The sequence below is a fragment of the Lithobates pipiens genome, unplaced genomic scaffold (genome assembly GCF_037356315.1).
Source record: "Lithobates pipiens isolate NorthernLeopardFrog02 unplaced genomic scaffold, aLitPip1_a1.2 Scaffold_8, whole genome shotgun sequence".
Taxonomy (NCBI): domain Eukaryota; kingdom Metazoa; phylum Chordata; class Amphibia; order Anura; family Ranidae; genus Lithobates; species Lithobates pipiens.
The window spans coordinates 675,950,970-675,963,464 of NW_027507903.1; the positions used below are offsets into that span (position 1 = coordinate 675,950,970).

At 44.0% G+C, this 12,495-nt stretch overlaps 1 protein-coding gene across 1 annotated transcript in view; it reads left to right on the forward strand.

Moving 5' to 3' along the window:
• LOC143962524 (asialoglycoprotein receptor 2-like) overlaps window positions 1–6,027 on the forward strand; it is a 46,592-nt gene extending 40,565 nt beyond the window's left edge. Inside the window, exon 8 of the mRNA XM_077471798.1 lies at window positions 2,814–6,027. Within this exon, the coding sequence (XP_077327924.1) occupies window positions 2,814–2,967 (154 nt within the window). The 3' untranslated portion in view covers window positions 2,968–6,027. The remainder of the gene's footprint in view (window positions 1–2,813) is intronic.
• The last annotated feature ends 6,468 nt before the right edge of the window (window positions 6,028–12,495 follow it).

Consider the following 12,495-nt stretch of genomic DNA (forward strand, 5'->3'; position numbering starts at 1 on the left):
ACTTCTATAGATGATGCTCACCTCCCACCGAACAGGGGGCCAAACCTGCAAAAGTTTGGGCATTCTTTGAAACACTCTAAGGCCGCGTACACACGGGCGGACTGTTCGCCCAACCTTGTCCGCTGAACAGTGTTTGGGCGGACAGTCCGCCCGTGTGTGGGCTTTCAGCGGACAGTTTCAGCGGACAGTTGGACGGACAAAGTCTTTCGGAAATTCCGAAAAACTGTCCGCTGAAACTGTGTTTGAGCGAACAGTCCACCCGTGTGTAGGCCACTTTCGAAATGAGCAAACTGTTCCCGCTCGGAAAGTCCGCCCATTTCGAGCGCGTGTACAGGTAGGCGGGGCCCGCGAAGGAGACGTCGCGGGCTCCGCCGCCTGGAATGGGCTTAAAGGGGAACCCCAACGCCGAAAAAAATCGGCGTGGGGGTTCCCCCAAAGTCCACAACAGACCCTTGTCCGAGCACGCTACCCGGCCGGCCAGGAAAGGGGGGCGAGCGAGCGCGCCTCCCCTCCTGAGCCGTACCAGGCCGCGTGCCCTCAACATGGGGGGTGCCTTGGGGAAGGGGGCCACCGCGCCTTCTTATAGCTCTTTTACAGGCGGTGGCCCGGTCTTCTGTCGCCGCTGCCTTCCGTTCTTCTGTCGCCGCCTTCGGTTCTTCTGCCGGGCCACCGCGCCTTCTTGTAGCTCTTTTACAGGCGGTGGCCCGGTCTTCTGTCGCCGCTGTCGCCGCCGCCGCCTTCCGTTCTTGTTCTTCTTCTTCTTCTCCTGGAGATGTTGACTCGACGAGCTCTCCGGCCGGAATGCCAGAGACACGCTCCGCTGCCACTTATATAGTGACAATGGGGCGGTGTCACATGGTATATGTCACATGGGTTGGTCACATGGTGACATCAACCCATGTGACCAACCCATGTGACATATACCATGTGACACCGCCCCATTGTCACTATATAAGTGACCGCACAGCGCGGCTCTGGCATTCCGGCCGGAGAGAGCGACGTGTCAACATCTCCTGGGGAAGAAGAAGAAGAACAAGAAGAAGAACAAGAACGGAAGGGGGCGACGGCGACAGCGGCGACAGACGACCGGGCCACCGCCTGTAAAAGAGCTACAAGAAGGCGCGGTGGCCCGGCAGAAGAACCGAAGGCGGCGACAGAAGAACGGAAGGCAGCGGCGACAGAAGACCGGGCCACCGCCTGTAAAAGAGCTATAAGAAGGCGCGGTGGCCCGGCAGAAGAACCGAAGAGGGGGACAAGACCCCCAAAGTCGGGAGAAGAGGCCGGCGGTGGGGAGGAAGAAAGCCGGGCTCCTCCGCTAGTAAAAGAGCTACACGAAGATAGCGGAGGAGTCCGGCGAGAAGACCCCCGAAGACGGAAGACCCCCGGAGCTGTGCAATAAAATATTTTTTCCCTGTGTTGTGTTTTTTTTTTGTACTTTATTTCACAGGTGAATGGGTAGGGGTACATTGTACCCCATACTCATTCACATAGGGTGGGGGGCCGGTATCCGGGGGCCCCCTTATTAAAGGGGGCTCCCGGATTCCGATAAGCCCCCCGCCCGCAAACCCCGACAACCAACGGCCAGGGTTGTCGGGAAGAGGCCCTTGTCCTCATCAACATGGGGACAAGGTGCTTTGGGGTGGGGGGGCCGCGCGGCCCCCCCTTCCCCAAGGCACCCCCCATGTTGAGGGCACGCGGCCTGGTACGGCTCAGGAGGGGGGGCGCGCTCGCTCGCCCCCCTTTCCTGGCCGGCCAGGTAGCGTGCTCGGACAAGGGTCTGTTGTGGACTTTGGGGGAACCCCCACGCCGATTTTTTCCGGCGTTGGGGTTCCCCTTTAAGCCCATTCCAGGCGGCGGATCCCGCGACGTCTCCTTCGCGGGCCCCGCCTACCTGTACACGCGCTCGAAATGGGTGGACTTGGCTCCGCCTTACGTGGGCGAGTCCGTTCATTTCAAAAGTTGAGCGAACTGTTTGGCAAACAGTTCGCTGAAACAGTCCGCTCGTGTGTGGGCAAGTCCGCTCATGCAAATTTTGAGCGGACTGTTTGCCGAAACTGTTTGACGAACAAGGTTGGGCGAACAGTCCGCGCGTGTGTACGCGGCCTTAGCCCTTGTACACATGGTCGGGGAATCCGTCGGAATGTGTCCTATCGGACCATGTTGTTGGATAATCCGACTGTGTGTGGTATGCATCGGACTGATTCCGTCGGACCCAATTTTCCAACATGTTGGAAATATTTTCCGACCAACTGGTTCGATCGGACATACTCCGATCATGTGTAGAGAATTTTGATCGGACCAAGTGCCACGCATGCTCAGATCAAATTCCTACATCAAAGCTATTGGCTACTAGCCTGAATGTAGTCCCATCGTAACGAAATTACGTCATCACGTTCTGAATGATCGGATTTTTCGACAACTTAGTCCGACCGTGTGTATGCAACAGTTTCTGACAAGATCCGGCAGGCAAAATCCGACGGACAAAATCCGACAGATTTGGTTTGCAGAATGTCCGCCCGTGTGTACAGGGGGTAACAGCCTAGGTCCAGGCCAAACCATTGGCTCATCCCTACTCCTCACATAGCCAATTAGGGAACGAGGTGAGGGAAATAAATCCTCACGTGTGGTTGGCCCCAACTGATCTAACCTCAGTGGATTGTACGATTAAATTGTAACATGTGGTCAGCTCTCTTACAATCCATCACAATTGTTGGGCTCACAATTTGAAAATCACATTTTAAAGCATTTCTTAGGTCCCAGTTCTGCTCAGTTTCTGCCTTGGTCTAATCACTATTGTCTCTTTTGTCCTTCAGGTTCTGGGGGAAGGGTCAGCCTGATGATTTTAAGGGTCATGCTTACGGAGGAGGGGAAGACTGTGCTGTGTTAAGGCTAGTGAGTAATGATTGGAATGATGTTCATTGTTCCCTGAACAACTCATATGTCTGTGAGAAGAAGATCATCTTCTGATCTGCACTGATGGACTTCAAAGGACACTGATATCTCTGTCCGCCTTTTCTCCTTCTCCATCACAAAGAATCTACTACTGCATAAAATATTGCTGCAGGATATGCTGGGACTTGTTATTCTTCTAGAATGGGAGGATCTCAGAGTGTCCAATCTGCAGATTTCAAGCTGTACTCCAACCTTTTCTTTAGTCTTGCACAGTTTTATAGGGTCCTACATTTCACCGCACACTGTGAGGTGCTTTAGAAGCTACAGAGAGTCAAAAAGAGTCTTCTTAATTTCTTGGCTGGAGGAGGTCCAGTGTCATCTAACCCAACCACAATTAATCTAATAGATTTCCGTTCTTTCAACCATGGAGGCTCAGCATTCCATGTGGGTGTTATCTTAGGTGCTCCGAATGTGAGTCTGTCATGGCAAAGATGAGATTTCACCCATTGTAGCAGGGTCACTATTCTACATTTTTGCCAGTGCTTACTTTAACCACTTCTATACTGGGCACTTTTACCCCCTTCCTGCCCAGGCCAATTTTCGGCACTGTCACACTTTAAATGACAATTGTGCAGTCATGCAACACTGTACACATATAACATTTTTATATATATTTTTTTCACATAAATATTCCAAAAATGTGTTTGTTTTTCTCTTTTTTTTTGTAGTTTTTTTGGGTCATTCATTATGATCGCAATTTGTAATTTTTTAAATTTGTAAATTTGAAAGATTCAAAAATACAAAAATAAGAAAGAAAATACGAAGATTCGAAAGAACGAAAATCCCAAAATTCGAAATAATAACTAACTAATAATAATAATAATTTAAAAGAGCAAACAAAAGTCCTGGATGGCTTAACTCCAATGTAAAAATGCATATAAAAGCAAAACAAAGGAGAAGGCCTTCAAAAAATACAAGGTTGAGGGATCATCATCAGCATTCAGACTTTATAAAAAATTCAACAAGAAATGTAAGGGTGCAATAAGAAAGGCTAAGATAGAACATGAAAGACACATAGCTGAGGAGAGCAATGAAAAAATACCAAGAAATTCTTTAAGTATGTAAACAGTAAAAAAGGGAGGACAGACCATAGTGGCCCCATAAAGAATGAGGAAGGACATCTGGTTACAAAGAATGAGGAGATGGCAAAGGTATTGAATTTATTCTTCTCCTCAGTCTTCACGAGGGAATTGGGGGCTTCAGTAACCAAAACTGCACTGTTTATCCTCATGACACATCACAGGAAGCACCTCCATGATCAACAGAGGACAGAATTAAAATTAGACTTGAGAAACTTAACATTAATAAATCACCGAAACTAGATGGCTTGCACCCAAGGGTACTTGGGGAACTCAGTCAAGTAATTGCCAGACCATTGTTCCTAATTTTTACTGACAGTCTACTGACTGGAATGGTACCAGCTGATTGGAGAAAAGCCAATGTAGCACCAATATTTAAAAAGGGCCCAACATACATAACTGGGAATTACAGACCAGTTAGCCTAACATCAATAGTATGTAAACTCTTGGAGGGGATGATAAGGGACTTTATACAAAATTTTAGTAATGAGAACGGTATCATTAGCAGTAATCAGCATGGATTCATTAAGAATCATTCTTGCCAAATCAATCTACTAACCTTCTATGAGGAGGTGAGTTGCCATCTAGATAAAGGAAGGCCCATAGACGTGGTGTATCTGGATTTTGCAAAAACATTTGACACAGTTCCCCATAAACGTTTACTGTACAAAATAAGGTCTGTTGGCATGGACCATAGGGTGAGTACATGGATTGAAAACTGGCTACACTGGCGAGTTCAGAGAGTGGTGATAAATGGGGAGTACTCTGAATGGTCAGGGGTGGGTAGTGGGGTCCCACAGGGTTCTGTGCTGGGACCAATCCTATTTAATTTATTCATAAACGACCTGGAGGATGGGGATGGGGTAAATAGTTCAATCTCTGAATTTGTGGACAATACTAAGCTAAGCAGGGCAATAACTTCTCCTCAGGATGTGGAAACCTTGCAAAAAGGTCTAAACAAATTAATGGGGTGGGCAACTACATGGCAAATGAGGTTCAATGTAGAAAAATGTAAAATAATGCATTTGGGTGCCCAAAATATGAATGCTATCTATACACTGGGGGGAGAACCTCTGATGGAATCTAGAATGGAAAAGGACCTGGGAGTCCTAGTAGATGATGGGCTCAGCAATGACATACAATGCCAAGCTGCTGCTAACAAAGCAAACAGCATATTGGCATTAAAAAGGGGATCAACTCCAGAGATAAAACAATAATTCTCCCGCGCTGGTCCGGCCGCACCTGGAGTATGTCGTCCAGTTCTGGGCACCAGTCCTCAGGAAGGATGTGCTGGAAATGGAGCGAGTACAAAGAAGGGCAACAAATCTAATAAAGTGTCTGGAGAATATTAGTTATGAGGAAAAGTTGTGAGCTCTGGACTGATGCTTGAGAGGGGATATGATTTCAATTTACAAATACCATACTGGGGACCCCACAATACGGATAAAAACCTTTTTCACAGAAGGCAGTTTAACAAGACTTGTGGCCACTCATTAAAATTAGAAGAAAAGAGGTTTAACCTTAAACTACGTAGAGGGCTTTTTACTGTAAGAGCGTCAAGGATGTGGAATTCCCTTCCACAGGCAGTGGTCTCAGCGGGGAGCATTGATAAGTTTCAAGAAACTATTAGGTAAGCACCTGAATGACCGCAACATACAGAGATATACAATGTAATACTGACATATAGTCATACACATAGGTTGGACTTGATGGACTTTTTTTCAACCTCACCTACTATGTAACTAACTATAAAATTATAGGTATTGGAATCTCCTTTAAAATGTGTCTGTTATTGAACATAACAAATTGATCCAAAGTTACGAATTATCTGAAATAACGAATGCTGCATCTAAATAAATGGAATGGAACAAATTAATAATTAATAATTGTGTCACTTCCGGTTTTTCGCTGACACAGCGTGTATGTTTGGTTTTCGCTTGTATATTTCTCATGGAAATGTGAGTAGACTATTTGTTACAATAAAAATTTGGATTTTAAAACGGAATTATACAATGACCATTCCCTTCTCTTTTATGTGGTGAATATATGAGATCAATACCTAATAGCGCCATTGCATCGAAGTCTGGGAGTCCTTGAATTGCTACACAGTGGCACATACTGTGACTGTGCAATACCCCGGGAGGGCTTAGAGGTTCCCGGTGAGTGTATTGGCAATAGGAGCACGGATCACATCACCACGCACCATTCATATGTGAAAGAATCCTCCCCAAGAAGCTGTTTTTTTTTTTGCTTATGGGACTATTCTTAGAGCACTAAGTCACTTTTTGTTTGTTTATTACATAGAGCACCAGTCACATTTGTGTGAGCACTAGTCACTTTATGGTTTTGTATATGGTATATTTATGTAAGTGTTGAAACATCAGCTGTGTTTTTTCATGGAGGCACGCAGTCACTTTGTCCATTATATCGAAGCATTTGTCATTTTATATATATATGGAGATAGAGTAGCAGAGGTGACACTAATTCACGGCTGTAATTATATATATATTTTAGGACTGTTACTGATTAAAAATTTTGTGTTCGATTAATCAATTTTTTTTTTTTAAATCGATTCATCGACTAATTTCGATTAGTTACAACGCACATACAGATCCAACTACTAGCTGATCTCCTTGCATTGCAACTCTGCATTAGTCAGTGGTAAATGTGGTATACACTATATACAATCACCTGACACTAGTTAGTTTCCACAATCCATGACTTAACTTCACAGTTCACACAAATACGTTTTAAATTCAAACTGTAGCACTGACGTAATTTTTTTTTTTCCCACAGTAGCGTGACAGTCCCTCCACCTCCGGTCTAACTAATCACTCTCACCTTATGGCACGGACCCCTGTGCAAACAGGTGGCCATGCAAGCGGGTATCAAAAGGGTTAACACGGACCATAAACCCTCTCTCACGTCTCCTTAGATCTCAGCAAGGACGCCGGGTCATGGGTAGAAAGAAAAGATCTGAGTGCTCACCGCTTAAGTATAAGATTTCATTTTTGTGTTCAAACACAAAACTACTCACATAAAGGTGATAAAATCACAGCATGTAAAGGCGACAATCGCGTTAGTTCCGTAGGGTAGCAGCGGGTGGCGTCATGCGTAGCTCCTCCCCCGTACGCGTTACATTCAATCAGGACTTCAACGTCACCAGACTCCTCCTCCCTTCCCTTCGTTAGCAGATGGAGGCACTTGGGGAAGGGGGAGGAGTCTGGTCCGTGACGTCACAGGATGTCCGATGGAACTCCCTGAAGACCCGGAAGCCTGTGGAGAGGTGAGTATTTTGATCAATCAAAAAATTAACAATTAATCGAGGAATTCATCTTTAATTTACACAGCCCTAATATAGTTATAATTTTTTCACAAGGTTTGTTAATTTCATCAATCAGATTTTGGCAGGTTTTAGGACCACTTGGTTTATTTGGAGATATTTAGCAGTACAAATCATTTAACCAACATAAAGGGCACATTTAAATATGAAAAAAATAAAAATTGGGGTTTCACATAAAAAACTTCAGAGGTTCTAACACAGATTAATGTCAAAAAGTTTTTTTTTTCCTTTCGAAAACGAAGGAGTATTTGGTGTCATTATTAGGCCGAAATAGGGGAAAGGTTTTAGAAGACCATATGGGTAACAGTTAAATATAGGCCGAGTCTCTAACACACAAATAAAAACAAGAATACGTTCACTTTAGAGTATATATTTTTATTATTTTTTTTATTATAGGAGTAAGATAAAGACATATACAGTCCCAGAGTCAGTAGTTTTGTCCAAGTGATCTTACCTAATTGAATTTAGGGGACTTTTCTTTCCCTCGTATAAGATTATCATTTACAGAGGATATAATACATTTTTACCAGCTATAAGGAGCAGCGCCAAGACCTACTATATCACACTTTTTTTCATTTTTTACTCCACCTTTGAGCCGTAGGAAGTATGGGCGGCAGTTCTGGCTGAACTTTAGACTTTTATTGTTTCTGTACTATAACAGTTCCACTGCGCGGACCGAACCACAATTCTTTATATATTGCAAACAGCAACGGTGCGATCTGCTGCACACATCTCAAAAAGGGCCCACACCAAAGAACTTTTGAAAAAACATGCTGAGTCAGCAGCGCCCTGCACATGCAGAGCTCTGTGGTGTGAGGCAGTCCTTAAGCTGGCCCCTGGAGGGCATCCTGCCTCATTAGACATGTTCCTCCTCCTCCTCTCTTCTATCAGGCACCCATGTAGAGTCAGTAACGTCATCATCCCATCCCTCCTCGCCACTGGAGCAATCCTGGCAGTATGCTGCATCTGGGGGGAACATGACTGCCAGTTTCTTGTCCTTCTTGGGCACCCCCTCTCTCTGGGCTCACATTACTGCCTTCATCCTCAACCTGGGTACCATCATCGGAGCCTTCAAAATGCTGCGCATCCTCCTGCAGCATGTACCCGACACTGTGGTCAAACAGTTCGGGGGACTCCTCAGGACATGATGGTGGGGCTAGCGAAGGAGTGACTGATGCCATTGAGCCGATGGAATAGGCCGCTTTGGCAGCTGCATTGTGGCTTTGTGATCCACTCTACCAACTCTTCTGCATGTTGTGGCTTAACACAGCCAGCTGTCAAAAAAAAGACAAGTGTTCCCCACAGCCATGTGCTGAGGATGCACAGTGTCCATGACCAGCACTGTTGGCTGCAGACACAGAGCCTGCTTGCCCTCTTTTAGTGGCCTGTGAGCATTTGCCTTTCCTTGGTGGCCTTCCTGACATGCTGTAAAATTGGATTAGCAAAACACTGCCTGAAGTTTACTAGAAAATTTACACCAGGAATGTCCTGCAGTCAGGTATAGGCTTGGCTAGACTAGAATGAGGTGGCTATATATGTAGGAGACTTGTGTATATATATATATATATATATATATATATATATATATATATATATATATATATATATATATATGTATATCTTTATGCACTGCAGATCACTGAATCACCTGCTTGAAAGTGTCATTGAAAACATACACCAGGAATGGCCTGCAGTCAGGTATAGGCTTGGCTAGACTAGAATGCAGTGGCTATATATGTAGGAGACTTGTGTATATATATATATATATATATATATATATATATATATATATATATATATATATATATATATATATCTTTATGCACTGCAGATCACTGAATCACCTGCTTGAAAGTGTCATTGAAAACATACACCAGGAATGGCCTATAGGTATAGGTATAGGCTTGGCTAGACTAGAATGAAGTGTATATATATATGTAGGAGACTGTATATATTTACATATATGTATGCACTGCAGATCACTGAATCACCTGCCTGCCTGAAAGTTTCATTGAAAACGTACACCAGGAATGGCCTGTAGTCAGGTATAGGTGTGAGGGCTTACCTAGGTTGGAGTCCGTGGTGCAGAGATGTACGCTCACCCTTGCAAATACACACATCCCACGGTAAAAAAGAGATAAGCTACCTGGGCTGTGAATCTGTGCACGGGGGCTTGACAGGAAAAGCCAAGAGATCGTCGAAGTAAAGCCGTTGTCCGGGATTCCAGAAGTCAGCATAAACGAAATACAAGCCAGGGTCAGAAGCCGGGGTCAGTCTTGGAACACTGTAACTTTGAACACAAAAACATAGGAACCTTTGGTGAAAAGAGAAAATGAACTGACCAAGCCCTCAGAGTGAGGCAGTGTTTTATACCCAGCTGATTAGGTAACCTACCACAGCTGATCCAAGAGTGACAGGTACAAACAGAATTGCCCACAGTACTTTATGCAAAACTAGGCATGGCTGGAAAGCAGGCAGAATAGAACTGAGGGGTGGCTCAGGGGTAAAGAAACCGGAGCAAGAACAAACAGTCATTAGTTCAATACCACCCAGAGCCACTTGGGGCGCGACCATGCCTGGCCGTCTAAAAGACACGGTAGGGACTGTGATAATAGGCTTGGTTAGACGTGAATGCAATGGATATATATGTAGGGGACTGTATATATATATATATATATATATATATATATATATATATATATATATCTTTATGCACTGCAAATCACTGAATCACCTGCCTGGCCTGCCTGCCTGAAAGTGTATTTTAATACATATACCAAGAATGGCCTGTAGTCAGGTATAGGCTTGGTTAGACTAGAATGCAGTGGATATATATGTAGGAGACAGTATATACAGTATATATATATGATGCACTGCAGATCACTGAATCAACTGCCTGCCTGTCTGAAAGTGTATTTGAAAATGTACACCAGCAATGACCTGCAGTCAGATATAGGCTTGGCTACACTAGAATGCAGTGGATATATATATATATATATGTTGGAGACTGTATATATATTTAATGCACAGCAGATCACTGAATCACTTCCCTGCCTGCCTGGAAGTGTATTTGAAAATGTACACAAGCAATGGCCTGCACTCAGATATAGGCTTGGCTAGACTAGAATGCAGTGGATATATATATATATATATATATATATATATATATATATATATATATATGTTGGAGACTGTATATATATATATATATAATGCACTGCGGATCACTGAATCACTTGCCTGCCTGCCTGCCTGAAAGTGTATTTGAAAACATACACCAGCAATGGCCTGAAGTCAGATAAAGGCTTGGCTAGACTGGAATGCAGTGGCTATATATATGTTGGAGACTGTATATATATTTAATGATCTGCGAGTCACTGAGTCACTTGCCTGTCAGCCTGAAAGTGTATTTAAAAACGTACACCAGCAATGGCCTGCAGTCAGATATAAGCTTTGCTAGACTGGACTGCAGTGGATTCATATATGTCGGAGACTGTCATATATTTAATGCACTGTGGATCACGGAATCACTTGCCTGCCTGAAAGTGTATTTGAAAATGTTTACCAGAAATCACCTGCAGTCAGATATAGGCTTGGCTAGTCTAGAATGCAGTGGATATATATATGTTGGAGAATGTATATATATTTAATGCACTGCAGATCACGGAATCGCTTGCCTGCCTGAAATTGTATTTGAAAACGTACATCAGCAATGGCCTGCACTCAGATATATATATATATATAAATATATATATTTCAGATTTTCCAATTTTCTAATTTACGAATTTTCTAATTTACGAATTTATGAATAAAAAAATTGTTAATTCAGATATTTCTGAATTACTGAATTTGTCAAAATTTGTTAAAAAACAAATTTGGAACTAAACGAATTGCACATGTCTAATATATAGAGCTTTCTTTTGGTGGAATTTATTCAGCACTGGGGTTTTCATTTTTTTCTTAAACAATAAAAGTTTGTTATAAAATTTTGCAAATGGGTAATTTTTCTCCTTCACTGATGGACACTGATGAAGCGGCACGAATATGTGGCACTGAAGGCACTGAGAGGCAGCATTGATGGGCACTGAGATGCAGCACTGTTGGGCACTGATAGGCGGCACTGGTGGGCACTGTTGGGACTGCACTGATAATCAGGACTCTGATAATCAATTCCTTGATTATCAGTGTATATGTCCCTTGCACACAAGCCAATTATCGACTATCCTCTTCTCATGCTGTCAGTGTGAGGAAAGGAATGCCAATAATCGGCTTGTGTTTACATCATGATCAGCTGTGATTGGACACAGCTAATCACGTAGTAAAGAGACGCCGATTTACCCCAATCCTTGATCACAGAACGCGCCGCACATGCGTCGCAGCAAGTGCTTGGTGGGCACGATCACGGAAGGACATCATAGGACACCCTCCCAGAACTGGTCGGCCGGCAGTGCTGTAGCCGTCATTAAGATATAGCACGGTCAGCAAGTAGTTAATAAATCAATTGTGGATGATATGGTTCATGGAGCTACTCTTCTAAATGTCGGCAAATCTGGTTGTAAACTAGAGAAAAAAGTGGAGGTTATATTTGTAAAGTGAGCAGATCATCAGATAAAGTGATTCAAGTTTGTTGCAGTATGATGTAGTATGATGTAGTATGATACCACTTCCCAACCCCTTGTCCGGTTCAGCTTTGTTTTAGGGGGTTTGCATGTTTTTTTCTCTGTCTTCGGGGTTGTGCTGTGTAGCAGCTCACCCCCCCACCCCTAGGTGGAGGCAAGGTTTGGCCTCCTGCTCATCAGAGTCAAGCTTCGATGCCGCAACCAGTGGTGTCATTGATGTTGATTTAACATCTTTTTTTTCCATCCTTAGCCACGCACGAGAGGGGTGGGGACCCACTTCTGATGGTACCTCCACATGCAGCTGGGAATACTCTCCCCACCTCTCTTGTGCGGACTTGGCCAATCAGGCATGACGCTAATGGAGCCTCTCCCTGGGAAAGAGAGTATATAGTAGCCTTGGAGCAGTTGGTGATTCATTTGCTTGATTCCATCAGAAGGAAGCACATCCTGATCCCACACACAGGTTATCCTCTTTGCTGGGAGATCAGCCATCCACTTTTGC